General features: G+C 43.5%; 1 protein-coding gene across 1 annotated transcript in view; it reads left to right on the forward strand.

Moving 5' to 3' along the window:
• kcnt1b (potassium sodium-activated channel subfamily T member 1b) overlaps positions 1-18,271 on the forward strand; it is a 226,744-nt gene that overhangs the window by 31,789 nt on the left and 176,684 nt on the right. The window contains exons 2-3 of the mRNA XM_078551275.1: positions 10,687-10,766; positions 14,866-14,965. Coding sequence (XP_078407401.1) covers positions 10,687-10,766; positions 14,866-14,965 — 180 coding nt within the window. The remainder of the gene's footprint in view (positions 1-10,686; positions 10,767-14,865; positions 14,966-18,271) is intronic.

The raw sequence follows: 18,271 nt of genomic DNA on the forward strand, positions 1-18,271 counted from the left end.
TTGACATATACAAGACCCTGAACAGTATTGACAAGGAGAACGTGGAAAGGATGTTTCCTCTTTTGGGTGAGTCCAGAACAAGGGCGCACAGTTTTAACATTAGGGGTTTCCCTTTTAGGACAGAGATGAGGAGAAATGTTTCTATCAGAGGGTTGTGTGGCTTTGGGACACTCTGCCTCAGAAAACAGTGGAAGTGGGGGGTCACTGAATATTTTTAAGACAGAGCTAGATAGATTCTTGTTAGGCAAGGGAATCAAAGGTTATCGGGGTTAGATGGGAATGTGGAACTCGAAACACAAACAAATCAGCCATGTTCTTATTGAATGGAGAAGCAGGTTCGAGGGGCCGAATGGCCTACTGCTGCTCCTATTTCATCTTTTTGTATGTTTCATTGACTCCAGTTTTGCTAGGGCTCCTTGATGCCGCACTTGGTCAAATGCTGCCTCGATGTCAAGAGCAATTGCTCTCGCCTCACCTCAGGAATTCAGCCATTGTGTCCATATTTGGATCGAGGCTGTAATGTGGTCAGGAATTGAGTGGCCCTGACAGAAGCTAAACTGAGTGTCAGTGAGCAGGTTATTGGTGGGTAAGTGCTATTTCATAGCACTGTTGATGACACATTCCATCAGTTTTCTGATGGTTAGGAGTAGAATGTTGGGGCGATGAATGGCCAGGTTGGATTTGTCCTGCTTTTTGTGATCTGGTCATACCTGGGCAGTTTGTCACATTGTTGGGTAGATGAGAGGTTTATAGCTGTACTGGACCAGCTGGGTTAGGGATGCAATTAGTTCTAATGCACAAGTCTTCAACTCTATAGCCGGATGTTGTCAGGACTCATAGCCTTTGCATTATCCAGTGCCTTCAGCATATCTTGATATCACGTGGAGTGAATTGAATTGACTGAAGGTGGGGATATCATGACAAGGCTGAAACCGATCATCTGATGGGCACTTCCGGCTGAAGGTGGTTACAAATGCCTTGTCTTTTGCACTGATTTTCTGAGCTCCCCTGTTATTAAGGGTGAGGATGTTTGTGGAGCCTTCTCCTCTAATTGGTTGTTTAATTGTCCACCACCATTCACAACTGGGTGTGACAGGACTACAGAGCTTTGATATGATCTGCTTAGCTCTGTCTATGTGCTTCTGCTTTTTAGCATGAAGGTAGTCCTGTGTTGTAACTTCACCTGATTTGCACTTAATTTTTAGGTACCTCTTGGCATGATGGTTATGGTCAATTGAGGGATATGCTGGGCCATTGTTATGGAGTACAATTCTGTTGCTGCTGATGGCCCACAGCACCTCATGGATCCTCAGTTTTGAGCTGCTGGATCTGTTCTGATTTTATTTTTATCATTCTTTCATGGGATGTGGGTGTCATTGGCTAGGTCAACATTTTTATTGCCTATCCCTAATTGCCCTTCAGAAGGTGCTGGTGAGTCGCCTTCTTGAAAGGCAGCAGTCCATGTGGTGTAGGAATTCATCAAGGCTCCTTAGATAGCACCTTCCAAACCTACGACCGCTACCACCTGGAGGGACAAGAGCAGCAGATAGATGGGAACACCACCTCCACAGGTTCCCCTCCAAGTCATTTGCCAGCCTGACTTGGAAATATATCGCCCATTCCTTCACTGTCGCTTGGTCAAAACCTTGGAACTCCCTTCCTAACAGCACTGTGGGTGCACCTACACCACATGGACTGCAGCGGTTCAAGACGGAAACTCACCACCACCTTCTCAAAGGCAACTAAGGATGGGGAATAAATGCTGGCCCAGCCAGCGAAGCCCACATCCCATAAATGAATTAAAAAAAGGTACACCAGCTGTGCTGTTAAGAAGGGAGTTCCAGGATTTTGACCCAGCGACAGTGAAGGAACGGCGTATATTTCCAAGTCAGGATGGCAAATGACTTGGAGGGGAACTTGCAGGTGGTGGTGTTCCCATGGGTCTGCTGCCCTTGTCCTTCTATTAATCACAGTTAGCACAGCGGTTGTGCCACGCAAATAAACTTGGGTGACTATAAATCCACTATTGTTCAATAAATAACTGGCAAAGTAATGGAATTGACAATTAGGAACAAACTTGAAGATTACCAATGTAAAAATAAAATGAACTACCTAGCGGCAGTTAACACAGTTTTAGAAGGGGGCAATCAAGCCTGATAAGCCTCCAGGACTTTTTCAGGAGAATGATAATGGGCATTAGAAAGTCCCATGGTTATGGTACCTCAACCTCAAGAAGGTTCCTAATGAGAGGCAATTACGCAAGTATGAGAGTTTTGCAAATAAATTTGACCCTGGGTGAAAGGATTGACTGAAAGAAGGAATGGAAGCTTTGAGAGAAGTGGTTCTGAGATTAAAATTGGAGCCTTTTGTTTGACCAACCTGAGTTTGAGGATCAGACCATCCCCATGTTCATGCTAATGCAGCAGCGGGTTCCTTACCTCCTCCCGCAGCCTCCCCTGGGTGCCTCGCCTGACAGGAAGCCAAGCTGAAGGTGTTGGGCCTCGGAAACTACCCTGAGAAACTCCTGGAGTAATGCACTGTGGCTGAGATGATTGGCCTTCAATAACCACAACCATCTTCCCCCTGATTCCCATTGGCTTCAATTTTGCTAAGGCTCCTTGATGCCACACTTGGTCAAATGCTGCCTTGATGTCAAGGGCAGTCACTCACAGCTCTTTTTTCCCTGTTTGGACCAAGGCTGTCATGCTATCAGGAGTCAAGTCTCCCTGACTGAAGGGCTGGGCTGACTTCTGAGTGGGGATCCCATAGAACAGAATTCCAGATTTCCTGACCAAAGCTCTCCCCCACTCCACCCTTCTCCCTCTTTCCTCTATTCTCCCGCCCTCAGTTTACAAAACCCACTTCTGTCAATATCAGGACCATTGTTTTCTATGGAAGAATGAACTGTGAACAGTCTCCTTCACCTGTAAATGTCCTTTGCGAAAAAGATTGAAATAAAGGACAGAATTAAAGTTATAAGCATCTGATTTTTAAAAAAAATTGCAGTACCCTCACTTGAATTTCCTGACTGCACTTTCCAAATTACAAAATGCGCCTAAATATAGAACTAATTGAAATCAGCTGTTTTACAGCTTAGTAAGGTTTCTGCAAAATTAAATATTTTTTCCTTCTACTATCAATTGCGACAAACCCACAGACTGCCCTTGCCATAAGTTTTCTCTAGACATCTATGCGTCCACTTGGCAGAATCATACACAGATTCAAGATTAATTTGTTTCTTTTCTGTGTACATACTGCAGCAAATCAAATAACTCAGTCTCTGGGGACATCTTTATAGAGGTCCACTGCTGTATCAATCAATTTAGTCGAAACGCAGGTTGCCAGCATTCGAATACAATTAAAGTTTCCCAAGTGATTGCTGCTAAAGTGCATTGCTGTAGCGCAGAGCTGCATTGCTTTATGATTGGCACAGGCAATGCAGCAAAGAGGCAAATGGGGAACTGGTGTAAATTCAAGGAAAGATAATGTAGTCTGATATGTGCAGAAAGTCTGAGACACCAATTTAATCAATTAATGCTGACAACACCATTAACTTCAATTCTCCAGGGTGTCACCGTATACTCTTGCCTGCTCACAATGATGACCAGGTTCTCAGCCAGGCATTCTGAATCCTCAGCTTTCCTTTCAAACCCACTGGAACTGTTTCAATTTTCTTTCCCCTTGTGGGCTTTTGCCCTACCATTGGCTAACTGCCTGAATATCTTTCTTGGCATTGGCGTTGCTATTGTCATTGGTTTTCTCTCGTTGGAGTTTGACACTGTAACCTGAAGAACATTATCTGACCTCAGAGGTTGATAGGATCACAGGATGATGCAGCCAATCAGCCCATCTTGCCTTTGCTGGCTCTTCAGAGGAGCTATCCAATTAGCTCTGCCCCCCTTTCTATTTCCGTGTAGACCTGCAAATTTTATCTTCTTTGAGCTTTTATCCAACTCCTTTTTGAAAATTACCTGCTTCCACTCTCCTTTCAGACGACGTACTCCAGCTCATAATTTGCTGTGTTTTAAAAAAAAGCTTTCCTAATGTCACCACTGTTTTTTGTACAGCAGTAGGAATTTTCTGCCTGTGTAAAATGAAACTCGAGCTATGCTCATTTTAAGCCTTCGCTTTAACTTTAGACCATTTACTTCCTAGATGAAAAGAAATGATTTGGAATTGTCTCCATGGCAGGTAGTTTCCTTCAGTTAACTGCTGGTGACATTAGCCCTATCTTTGTTGTCAATTTGTTTCTGTTGCAATGACTTTGAATTGAATTTGATGAACAATCCATAACAACAATGAGACAAAAGCTCAAGAGTGTTATCAATAGCAGAAGAGCCTCAAGAAAATTACTAGTTTAAACTCTCTGCCAAATGATTATTCGTAAAGGAGAAAGAATTCACAAAATTATCTCTATTGTTAGTCTTATCAGCCTGACTCATTTGCTAACACTCCCGCCTCCGAGCCACCAGCTTGTGAGTTCAGGTTCCGATCTGGTCTAGCGCTGACACCTCAGTGCAGTACTGCAGGAGCGGATGATTGTCAGGCATGCCCTTTTTCAGATGAACTGTTCAACTGAGGTCCTGTCTGCCTGTTCGAGTGGATGTAAATGGTCTAACGGCAGAGCTCGAAGGGGAATAGATGGTTCTTCAAATATTCTGGCCAATATTGTTCCCTCCACAAACGCCAAAAGAAAAGCAGATTATTCATTCCCCATTCCTGTCTGTGGGTGCTTGATGCTGATAAGAAAATGTCTGTTGTGTTTGCCTGCATGACAATGACTGCATTCAAAATCATAGAATGTCATAGAACGATGCCGCACACAATCACCAGTTGGAGCTGTTTACATGAGAAGTGTTTGTTTTGTTACACTTACAGATCAATTATAAACTTTTCATCCACCCACGCCCCTAGGGTAACCAGGTGGGTGAGCATTTAAAACAGGACAATGACTTTACTGTGGCATTCAGGCTTGATCCCGCCATTTTCCATTTTAACTGGCAGTTCTTAGGTGGCACCTGGATCTGGTGGGCCCTTCCTTAAACCTGCAGAACTGGCCGTTGTTCTTTCCACCATGTGGCTGACCAAGAATCTCTCCCACTCTTACCACCTGCCCTTGGATTTGCAGGTTGATAGTCGACCTGTTTGGTCACATTATGGACACACTTTCCTTAGCCATCATGCCCTAAGATAGGATGTCATTGGGCCCCGACTACAGTTTTGACTATATCCTGAGTGTGGAAGCAATTGTGACTTTCTCTCCAGGTGAGGACAGCGGGAAGAGGCCAGAAGATACCCAATCAGGAAGGTTTTTTTTCCACTTTTCCAGCAGAGTCAGTAGAAGCAGGAGTGCCACACAACAAAAGTGTAGGTCTCCAATGCCCCAGGCTTTATACCCCCTAACCCCCAACTCCTCTGTTACAGCACTCCACAACACGAGTAAAAAATTCCACTCTCCCTTGCCTGCCATCAGCTGCTCCTACATGTTTCCATGGGCCAAAGATTTAAAATTTCACTGCCAAAGTTGGGGGGGAGGGGCAGGTGCAGCAGTCTGGTGGTTGCTTTAACTCTGTCCACCCAATTACCCCGAGTGATTAAAATTGGAGCTTTTAACTCATTTAATAGCCTACTAGGTGGATCTTCTCCAGGGTCACTCCTGTTAATCTGGACAGTGCAATGTTACACCATAAAATGCACATTCCAATATTCCGGTTTGAACAGGTGTTGAAGCACTGTTTTGGTGCCACAATCTCCAATCCCTAAGTGAGCAGGTCAATTAGTTTAATTGTTTGGTCAGGGAACTGTGCGGTTTAGAAGACACTTGCAATTTTTAGGCTGCAGGTCAGAATCACGCCATCCCCCCCATCACCACACCACACCACCATTGAGTGTATAGTGATATGGCACGGCGGACGGTAAATACTGAGCTGCCCAAATCCCAGAGGGAAACTTGAAACAGCTGCCAAGACAGGTTTTGCAATTTGTATAGAATGAGAAGAGGTTCTGAAATCAGAAAATGATGTCCCTGACTACTTGTGATGATTTTATAGTAAATGTTTATTAAAAGAATAAAGCAAAAAAAAGAACACAATTACACTTAAACATAAGAATGACTTCACACAGTAAACAGAACTTTAAAACAGTTCCACAAAACCTTATCTTAACTACCCTCGGAACTAACCGTCCCTTTTTCTGTTCAGCAACTATTCTTAAAGATTTCAAAATCTATTGAATTCCAGTAATTTTTACCACGCAGTGCCTTTTTCTCTTGGGGTGTTCCCTGAGGCTGACAGCAACTGGTTCTTCAGGTCTGGCCTTGTTCACACTGTCTTCTGGGAGTTCTGACCATCCATCCTGCTTCTTCTGGGAAATCTAAGCAGCTACCCCCCACACCTAGGCTTCAGTATTTCCTTAAATGCATTCTTTCCCTTTGATCTCTCTATTGTCTCAACCAGTCTCTTCAGAAATGCTTTCTTCTTCCATGAATTGATTAGATGCTTCTTTACTTTAGCTCTTAGGTTTTAAAAAAAGTAAACTAACCCTATTTTTACCTTATTTCCTTACACATTTTTTACAACCCGAGATAGATAGCATTCTTGATTGGTAAGGGGATCAAAGGTTACTGGGAGAATGGGGTTGAGAAACTTATCAGCCATGATTGAATGACGGAGCAGACTCGATGGGCCGAATGGCCTAATTTCTGCTCCTATGTCTTATGGTCTTATAACCCCCTTTGAACTAAAACAACTCAATTCAAAATTACTCCTGTTATTGTTTTACGTAAAACTCTGATTAAAGTTCCTCTTGGTTCATTAACATAACAAAACCACTTCTTACTGTTGGTTTGAGACTCTTGCAGTCACTCTGGCTCTTACTCCAATTACCATGGGCAGAATTTTCCGGTCGGCATGTGGGGGCGGGCCTGACACGCCGATGCGTAAAATGATGCATGATGACATCGGGCATGTGTCCCAACGTCATCGCGATATTTTGTACAGCGGGCACGCGCCAGAGTCGACTGCGCCCCTGCCGAAATGTAAACAGCCTATTAAGGCCATTAAGAAATCAATTGAACCACTTGAGAATGCTGCTCATCCAACTTTAAGGTTGGCAAGCAGATGGAAAGCCCAAGAGGCCTTCACGTTTTTCAGGATACCTCATCCACAAGCGGGATGAGGTTTCCTGAAGCTTTTATTAAATAAATAAATCATTTTTCATAAATATAAAAACATATCCCCACTCATGTGATACAGTATGCATGAAAGAGCACTGGCCCCGACTCTCCCTCCTCCCTCCGCCCGCACAGGTAGCGCTGAGCGCAATCGGCCGTGTATTACACTGGGTGGGCCTTAATTGGCCCATTCACGTAAAATGGCAGCTCCCCACCTGCCCCCACCCACGCCCCCTCCTGCCCAGCCCACCCGCCATAGGAAAAATCCTGGCCCATATTTACAAACCTCAACAGCCTGTCTTCCAGCACATAAGACATATGACAGTGATATTACTGGACAGAAAATATTACAATTTCTTGTTTTCCTTTGTTTAGCATCTGCCTGAGATGTATGATTTTATAAATAAACCTGGTATCCTGGTGTGTTACAGTCCATTCAGGGAGACCAAGTTGCTGTGGCAACATGCACTTTTTACATGCATGTTGTAGTCTGGAGGGAGCTATAGATAGTGATGGCAGAGACTCCAACATTCTTTCCATCACATGACTGACCAAGAATCTCTCCTGCTCTTACCACGTGCCATCAACATGCGTTGGAAGGATTTGCAGGTTGATACTCAATCTGTTTGGCTGCGTCATGAACACACCTTCCATGGCCATCAAGTCCTGGGGTGGGACTTGAACCTGGAGCTTCTGAATCAGAGGCAGGGATGTTACCCATTGTGTCACACGACCTCTCAATTGTAGTATAGGTCATTCTTATTAAACACAAGTGTTTTCCCTCACAACTAGCTGGTGAGGAGAGTTAATATGATAAAGGCCAGGAAGGATTCTGAAATTACACCTTGGGATAGGAACATATCAACATCTCATACATTTATCTTCATGTCCCTCTGCCGCTCTAACTGGGTGTAAGGAACATATATTTTTATTTCTGTTGGACTGTTGTAAAGAACATATATTTTTATTTTCTGTTGGACTTTGGATTAAAATTACAATAGCTGCATTTTGAATGACATGTCCACTGGAACAGGATGAGAGATATATACAATGTTGCAGTCCTGGAACAGAGTGTGCCATGAAAGACAGGATGGTGCCAGAAAGGAGTCCTGGACCAAGGGCGTTACCTGACAACATTTTAATTGGCTCCTGACCAGGTGACCAGGTTTTGTGTGAGGGCAGTGCAGCAGAATAGCTCCTAGCCTGAAAGGAACAAGACCAAAAACCTCTTTCCCTTGTGTGGAAGATTCCAGTAATTCCACAATAATAACTAGCTGGCTTTTTCTCCTCATATCTTTATAATCTGCTCTGTCTCTTGAAACCCCTGTTAAGAGGCAAAGGGGAAAATCACTGTTAGAGACATTGAAAGGCAAGTGCTCAACTAGTGAACTAAGTACTGAAAGTGCTGGAAGACTATCTCGTATCATCAACAAGAACTGAAAGGAATTTGGAGGACATCGATGAGAATCGTGTACCCCGGATTGGTGCTATTGAACTGTTTTATCCCACCCTTAAAATCCATGCTTTTATGTGTCTTGTATGTGTGTGTGTAGGGATTTAAGAAGGGGTAGAGTTTAAGTTATAGCGTTAGAAATTAGAAGTTCATATTTCTTTCTTCTGCCACTGGTTAATGACAGTTTGCTCAATAAACAGTTATTTACATATTAAGTTTACAAACCTGGTGCTTGTATTCTGTTGACCTAAATTAAACAGTTAGGTAGAATTGGAGCAATCTGATGGTTTGGTCAAACTTTTCACATTTGTCGGGGCTCGGGGAACAGTGGGGCTTGATATTACAGCGGGCTATCCCCAGTGAGTCGTGACAAGAGGAATTAACTTAGGGCAGAATTTTCTCCCCGTCGGGGGGGAAGTTGAAGAGCAGGCCCAGCATGACGTCTGCACGGAAGCGCTATGCGCTCCCTGTGCGGGTAGGGGGGAATCCCTAAACCCGAAAGTGCACTATTTCGCGCATGCGCACGAAAGAGCGCACTCATCTTCCTGAGGCTAAGTGCTGCCTCAGGGAGATCGTCTCTACTGTAAAAAATCTTAAAAATAGAAAAAAAAAAATTCCCTAACATGTCCCCTCATGTGACACTGAGGTGGGACATGCCCATCACTTTACAAGCCATTTAAAATTTTTTCAAACCTACATGAAACCTCATCCTGCCCATGGATGGGGTTGCATGTTTTTTCTAATGCCCGCCAGGGCTCCCGGCCTGCCCACTAACCTTAAGGTTGGATGGGCAGGTCCATTAATTACTTAAGTGACACTGTCAATGGCCTCAATTGGCCTTTGCCAGGTCAGCGGGCGCACAGCTGATTTTGCTGAGCCCCTGCTGACCTGAAAATTTAAATGGGGCGCGGTGACGTTGGGAGTTCCGCCCAACGTCACCGTGCGTCATTTTACGTGTTCACCGACGGGAAAATCCTGGCCTTAGTTAAGATAAATGGGACATTGAGATGAACATGTTAAACTTTTGTTTGCTAGTAATTCATAACACCATTTCTGGGCAACAGTGAAACATTCATTACACCTTGGGGCCTCGCAAGGTATGAGAAATTACCCACCTGGTTGCACTGTAAAGCCACGGGCATAAATGGGTTATGATGCCCATAGGGGGCTTTCTTCCATAAACCATTAGTCTGCAGTTTTTATTATTTTTAGGTCATAAACTGTTTCAAGCATTTTTCAAAGCCTTGCTGCTGTTTGGGTGCACTTACTGTTTGTGGTGACCCACGATTGATGTTTATGTCCAGTTTCTGGCTCATTGGAGTTCTTGTGACACTCGTGAACCATGCAGCACAAACATTCTGATGGCCCCTCTGGGGAAATATAAAGAAGGAATGTAAAGCACTGACCTGGAAATCAAGGATTACCAAGTGCAGCAAGATCATAATGGGCTCCCGTTAACCAACCCGAGAATATTTTATAAAGACATTCTAAAAGAACTAGAAACATGGAGCAGAGGAAGCCCTCAGACTGCGTTTACAATCGCGTTACACACAAGCAGAATGTTTCTCAGCCGTGTATCATGACGCACAATAATGTTAATGGTGAAGTGGAATGTTTAAGTACATGCTTGTCACGTGATACTTTAGGATTGCATTGTTTTACTGGTAAACATTATACAGCACACACGTTACAGATGCTCACTTTCTTAATTCAACCTGTTGCATGCTTTGTGCATTTACTTCCATGGCTGGCCACATTTCCAACAAGATTGTAATAATGGATTCATGAGGCTCCCATCTGATTCGGCCGGACAGCCGGGCTGCTGAGTGAACCTCGGGGGGAAATGATTGTGCAGCACTGGCCAGTGTGTTGACTACCTCAATCTCTACCCACTGTTTATACTAGCTGAGGGGAGTTAAAATTGTGTGTGTGTGTGTGTCTGCCAGTCTTAACTGAGCCTGGGTGGTGTTATGTATGAACACTACAAATAATAATATGAGGACTGAAAATCAGCTATCAAGACCATCATTTATGTTACAAGATTTACTTTCTGTTTCTCCAGGGTGCAGGTAGAATTCTATGTGAATGAAAACACCTTCAAGGAACGACTCAAGCTCTTCTTCATTAAAAACCAAAGATCAAGTAAGTGAAATGGCCAGGATGGTTGCAGAAATAAATCCCCAACAACACTGTTTCACACTTGTAATGGAAAACTGTATCGTAATCCACAGAGCAGTCAAACACAGAATTAATAAAACAACACTTGCATTTATGTAGTGTCTTAACACATCTCTCAGAAACATCTTGAAGGACTTGGCATGCAACTAAATATTTTGGTGGAGTGCCTGAAAAATGCCACAGCCACTTTGCACACAGTAAAATCCCACAGACAGTAATATGAGTGGCAACGTCATGTAGCCACTATGAGCGATAACTTTGTTAACTTGCATAAATTAAAATAATTTGTGAAATCTTAAGTCATTGTGTAATTTCCTAATGCATTTGCTCTGTCTGCATGCTATGCCCATTTAGATGGAAAGAAGAGGGAATGTGTGTTTATATACGTCAGGCTGCATTAAACCTATTCATTTGTCAGACCAGGGAAGAATTCTGTCACATTCTTTCCAGGGAAACACAAAATAAAAATGCCGAACTTGTCAGGTAAACAGCGGCTATTCAAGCAAGAAGAAAAGGTGAGGAAAGGCAATTGAACTTGGGAGTGGGAGAGAGATACAGGTAGAAAATTCTGGGAAATGCTGAACCTTAATGAGCCATCCCAGCCCACTCGCTCAACTTAGTGGCGTTGTTATTAAAATGAGATACAGGTTGGACATGATGCGACATTACATGACAGCCAAAATTAACATTGCAAAGAAGAATTACTGAAACCAGCTTAAACGAAGTAAAGTGCAGTCAAGGCTTGTTGTTACAAATGACATTTCATTAGATACTTTTTGATTTATTTATTCACAGGATGTGGGTGTTGCTGCAAGGTCAGCACTTGTTGCCCATTCCTAATTGAGGAGGCGATGGTGACCTGTCTTGCTGGACTGCTGCCATATCCGTATGAATTATAGTCTTTTGGGAACAGCTTTGATGCAGCTGAGCGGCTTGCTGGGCCATTTCAGAGGCCGCTACGAGTCAGCCATATTGTTCTGGGTCTTGAGTCACTTGTAGCCCAGGGGGTTTTCCTGAAAAGACATTAATGCACCCAGCTGGATTTTTACCACAATGTGGTAATTTTGTGGTCACCATTTTTTTTATTCATTCATGGGACGTGGGAGTCGCTGGCTAGGCCAGCATTTATTGCCCATCCCTAATTGCCCTTGTTCAGAGGACATTTTTAAGAGTCAACCACATTGCTGTGGGTCTCGAGTCATATATGGGCCAGACCAGGTAATGATGGCAGATTTCACAGAACCACAGAATCTCCTTCCCTAAAGGACATTAGTGAACCAGATGGGTTTTTACAACAATGGTTTCATGGTCATTATCAGATGTGTTTTTTTTTGTTATTGGTTTCAAATTTCACCAGCTACTGTGGTGAGATTCAAGCCCGGGTCCCCAGAGCATTACCCTGGGCCTCCGGATTACTAGCCCAGTGACAATACCAATACACCACCACCACCATTAGTGACACTGATAGGTTTTTATTTCAGCTTTATTTAATTAAGTACATTTAACCTGATGGGGTTTGAACTTGCATCTCTGTACTTTTAGCCCAAGCTTCTGGATTATTAGTCCAGTAACATACCCACTATGCTACTGTACCTGTGTCACGTGATGAATGGCAGTTTAAATGACGCTTTTAAGTCTTGCATATGTAACTGTTGTATTTAAAGTATAGTGTGAAGGCAGAGAGGAGGTCTTGTGGTGCAGTGGGCAGCGTCCCTACCTCTGAGCCAGAAGCTCTGGGTTTGAGTCCCACCCCAGGACTTAGCGGCCAAGGAAGGTGTGTTCATAATGCAGCCAATCAGGTTGAGCATTGAGCTGCTGAGACCCGAAGTTCTGGAATTTCTCAGTAACAGAATGGTTAAAGCACAGAAGGAGGCCACTTGGCCTGTTGTGTCTGTGCTGACACTCTGAAGGAACAATTCGCCCAGTACCACTCTCCCTGCATATTCTTCCTTCTCAGTTAATAGTCCAGTTCCCTCTTGGACGCCTCAATTGAACCTGTCTCCACCACAATCTCAGGCAGTGCATTCCAGATCATTCCAGATCCTAACCACTTATGAAAAAACAAACATGTAAATTGGGAGCAGGAATAGGCCACTCGGCCCCTTGAGCCTGCTCTCTCCGCCACTCAATAAGATCATGGCTGATCTGATTGTAACCTCAACTTGCTGCGTGAAAAAGTTTTTCCTCATGTCACCATTGCTTCTTTTGCCCCTTGTTCTTGGTCCTTCCAAAAATGGGAACAATTTCCCCCTAAAGTATCCTATTTTCCTTTATAACACTTCTTAAGACTTAACAATGCTTGCTGCATTGTTCTAGTGAAGCCCAACGCAAACTGGAGGAACAGCACCTCACCTTCCGACTAGGCACTTTACAGCCTTCCGGACTGAATATTGAATTCAACAACTTTAGATCTTGAACTCCCTCCTCCATCCCCACCTCCTTTCCGTTTTTTCCCCCTCCCTTTTGTTTTTTCCAATAATTTACATAGATTTTTCTTTTCCCACCTATTTCCATTATTTTTAAATCTATACCTTTTATGCCCTGTCAGTCTTTCCACCCCACCCCCACTAGAGCTGTACCTTGAGTGTCCTGCCATCCATTCTTAATTAGCACATTCGTTTAGATAATATCACCACCTTCAACACCTCTTTGTTCCTTTGTCTGTGACATCTTTTGATTATCTGCTCCTATCACTGCTTGCTTGTCCCTACAACCACCCCACCCTCAACTTCTCTCCCCCCACCCCCCCCCCCACCTTAAACCAGCTCATATTTCACCCCTCTCCTAATATTACTTAGTTCTGTTGAAGGGTCATGAGGACTCAAAACGTCAACTCTGTTCTTCTCCGCCGATGCTGCCAGACCTGCTGAGTTTTTCCAGGTAATTCTGTTTTTGTTTTGGATTTCCAGCACCCCTGTGAAGCACCTTGAGTCATTTTACCATGTTAAAGGTGGTATATAAATGCAAGTCATTGCTGAACAGCTTTTAAGTGTTTTCCTGATGTTTGAAGAATACAGGTTTGCTGAGCTCAGATAGAAGCAGCTTTCTTCAATATGACTTATTTGCTCAAACAAATGTGAAAAAAAATGTCAGAGAACCACGGTTTAAGGAGACATCATCGATGGCGAAGCTCGTCGAGATTGACACACTCAGAATTAAGCTTGATACCAGGATTCACAGGGCTGTTTCAATTTTGCAGCATCACAGGAAAACAATACATTTGTCAATTGGGTCAGTCTAAAAGAATAAAACCCCTCGAAGAGATGAGCTGTCGCAGTCTAATTCTTTCTGACATGTGGCATGAAATTGGTTGCAATGTTGCTGAAGTTGGATTTGCAATTTGCACATTTCTCCCTCTAGTGGCAGACATACCTCTCAGCTACACATGTACCTGATTCGTTGTACACTGGAACCTCTCCTGTTCAAAATGCTTGGGACCAAGTCATTTGTGGATTTTGGAATTTTCTGGATTGTAGAATGAGGTTAGAATGCCTAAACACAAGTGTGTGGACCGGTAAAAACCCTAGATCCAAATATCCACCAGGAGCATAAAACAGTGATAAACACAAGTGATAAGAATTGTTTGACTTATTCCAAATACTGTGCCTTCCACGTTTCCGCTGCCAAAATAGTGTACTAAAATGATGCCAGGAGCTGCTTGACTCTGCTCAAAATATTTCTGGACAACGGGTGTTTCTGAACAATAGATTTTCAGTCAGGAGAGGTTACAGTATACCATTTTTATTCTGTCAGGGATGCACCATTTCACCAACGCATGTCATGATTGTTTTCTTCAAATATTGTATTTATTGCATATTTTGAACTTTTCAAAATGTTTTCAAAAAGTGACTTTGTTTAACATCTCATGCAAACTTCAGCTCTCATGACCTTGCAACCCTCCTTCAGTATTCCACTAAAGTCTCAGTTAAGATTGCCTACAGCTTCCCCGACTCGGTGGCAAAGGTGATATCAACTGGGCCAGACTTGACACTCCTTTAATTCATTGATTCTTTCATTTCAAATGATCGTAAATCAAGGGTGCTTTGGCTTTCTTTCATTACAGGTTTAAGAATACGACTCTTTAACTTCTCCCTGAAGGTGCTCACCTGCATTCTGTACATATTCCGGGTTTTACTGGATGATCCCACGCAAGGAATTGGATGGTAAAGCATTGTTTTTTTTTAATTAAAGCTGCTGGAATCACAATGCATGTACGCCCATGATTAATCTACTCTGACAAAGCCGGCAGTGATTCATTCTGCCAAGTATCTGTCTCGGTGTGGTTCCAGATTCAATGATGTTGACATCAGCATGTGCAATTTAACTAAGCTAATATTGTGACTGTTAAAAAAAAAACATTTTTTTGCATTACCAGTGCCACATCCATGATTTTGATCTGTTCAATGTTGAGGTAACGGTGGCTGTTTCCTATCCTTCCTGGATTTTGACATAATTTTTTTGGGAGCTGCTTGGTACAGCTAACCTCTGTCGAAATGGTGGCTTGCTTAGGGCACCAATTGTCTGGTCCTTCAGATTCGAAAAGAATAACGTCCATGGAAATTATATATCTTTACATAGAATTTATGGGCGGGATTTCCCGCACCCGCCCGCCGCTGGGATCTTCCGGTCCCGCCGCAAGTCAATGGACTCCTGGCTGGGGCACCGCCTCCCCCGCGGCGGGTCCCACCCACTACAGGGCCGGAAAATCCCGGCCTATAGCTTAGAAACAGGCCTTTAGGCCCAGGTTTATGTCAACGTTTAGGCACCACACGAGCTTCCTCCCACCTTATTTCATCTCGCTCTATGAAAATATCAGTATAATATCTTGAAAAGCTTCTATCTATGTGCAGTTCCTGCCTAAAGAAGCCTCATTTATCATTGTCATTTTATTCATTATGCGTTATCTTCCAAATGGGAAATAAGTTATGTCCGCGCATCCTGGTCCAATTACTCATTGCTCTCTAGGGTTGCTTATTCCAAAGGCTAGACTTAGCATTGGCCGCTGATGCACAAGATCACAGAAAGTCAACCAGTGAGTAACTATAAAAGAAAATCTATAACTTGTATCTCTTTTAGGTAGACCCGCAGGTTATATTATGAATAGACTTCAGTGTTTACACTAGCATTTACACTAGAATGCCAGTTTGAAGCAATATTTCCTTGCACTATGCGACCTTTTGTGTCTGCAGGACTCAACATGACCCACTGGTCTGACAGCCAGCATTTTCCACCAATGCAGCACTCCCTCAGTAGAATGCTGAATGGCCAGCCCAGGTTATGTGTTCAAGTCCTATAGTGGAGGGCTTGGACCCAAGATGAACAATTCAGTGAACGGTTGGAGCAAGAAGCAATTTTCCCTGTTGTGAAATGTGCTGCAAAGCAATGTGTGTGGAATAATTTAACACCCTTTGATTCCATTTTTAAGATTTAAGGTCAAGGTTATTTGCAATATTTTGCATAAATTTCAATAGAGACAAAAGCAGAGATTGCTAGACCCATATGGCATGTCTGCAAGAGAAGAAATAGGTTAACCTTCTGGATCAGACACTTTGTTCTGTGACTGAAAGGCTACAGTTGAAATACGAATGGGTCTCACCCTCCCAGACGCTCACTAGAGGAATATTTCATGAAACAGCTTCAGGTTTTGTTTTGCCTTTCCAGGGGGATGAAGTAACTGGGTGAATTGTGTATGCAGCTGAACTATCTCTAGATGAAGTCAACTTGACAGTTCAGATGGCCTCCCTTGTCCATTTTATCCCCATATGTTCACCCTGCTGTCTGACTCCAGCACTTTGTGTTTTTATTTCTTATTTCTAACTTGCTAGAGCACCTCTTCATGACAGCTTGTGAAAATACTGAGGCAAAATGCCGCTTCTCGTCTCATCAAGACAGTGGACCTTGCTGAATCTGCCTTTCTCTTGGGTTGAAAAACTAAGGTTCAATAGGATCCTAGAAACTTACAGCAAAGAAGGATGACCTTCATCCCCTTGTGTCTGCGCATCTGACAAATTTCAGCTGCCAATTTTTCACTCTTGATATTGACCAGAGGTGCTTTGACTGCCAAATTAGCAGCTCAGGGCATCCAAATGTGCAGGATGGCTGCCTGAAGCAGACATTAGGAGGCATGAGTGTAAACTGCAGGAATGCACCAAGGCTCCTTCGATAGCAGCTTCCAAACTCCCAACCACTGCCATTTAGAAGGACAAGGGCAGCAGACACATGGGAACACCACCACCTGGAAGTTCCCCTCCAAGCCACTCACCATCCTGACTTGGAAATATATCACCCATTCCTTCACTGTCGCTGGGTCAAAATCCTGGAACTCCCTTCCTAACAGCACAGTGGGTGCACCTACACCACATGGACTGCAGCGGTTCAAGAAGGCAGCTCCCTACCACCTTCTCAAGGGCAATTAGGGATGGGCAATAAATGCTGGCCCAGCCAGCGAAGCCCACATCCCGTGAATGAATTTAAAAAAAATACAAACTGGGGCTCTAACACCAGCTTAAGATCCCGATGCATAAGTGGTAGTCAGCTACATGGAGGTTGTGCTGTACGTGCTCCTTTCAGCTGTTCTGGCTCTTCGGCAGCCTGACTGTCAGTCTTTCTTTCAATGTGTCACTGGAGGCTGCCCACTAAAAGATGAGTAACTTTTTTTCACAGTTTCATTTCTGCGCAGCCGGAAGGAACAGGATTGCACCTCCTGGCTCTACAAGAAGGACTGGGGGCTGCTGCAGACCTGGCCTCGCCTTTCAGTGAAGTAGCCAGATTTAAACACTCACAACCAATTTAAGATAATCAGTGGCTTGCTAGAGGCGACATTTTTTCATACGTTCTCCGCAATTAAAAGGACTATGTTCAAGCCTTTCCCCTTTTTTGAATTACCCAGGAGCTTGGGGGAGCCTATAATTCCCCATTGCTTTCTGCATAGTAATGCCTCGGCCAACCAGAGTCAACTTGTCAACCAATCAGGACCCTTTTCTCCTGCAGTATCAATTGTTGTGATCGTTTGAAATTTGGTATTCTCGAGTTGGTCCTGATCAGTGCAAGATGAAAAGCTGAGCAACATCTCTCTCTTTTCAACAATAGGCAGATTTACTTATAAGCCCCGAAATGATGCTGTGGGATATGAATATCATCACTTAAAGGCTGATCTTATTTTATTTCCATGTTAATGGATGGAAAATTAGGGACTCGATCTCAATGAAATTCCTCCCAACTGTACCTGTGGTGACCCAATTATTTAAAGGGGCCTCTGTAAAGGCACAACAGAGAGAAGGGTTCCAGGGGTATGCATTGAATGTTTGTACATTATCTCCTCAAGGTAGATTTTGAGGCCCGAGTGTATGTTGAGGAGACTTTTCAAGAAAGCAAGAGTTCTGCTGAATGTGGATTACTGTTCGTTCTGTGCTGAAAAATGAGAAAATGGAAAGGGTTTAACAGCCAAGACATAAATGATAGACCACAGG

This window comes from Cetorhinus maximus, chromosome 10 (assembly GCF_964194155.1).
Source record: "Cetorhinus maximus chromosome 10, sCetMax3.hap1.1, whole genome shotgun sequence".
Classification (NCBI taxonomy): domain Eukaryota; kingdom Metazoa; phylum Chordata; class Chondrichthyes; order Lamniformes; family Cetorhinidae; genus Cetorhinus; species Cetorhinus maximus.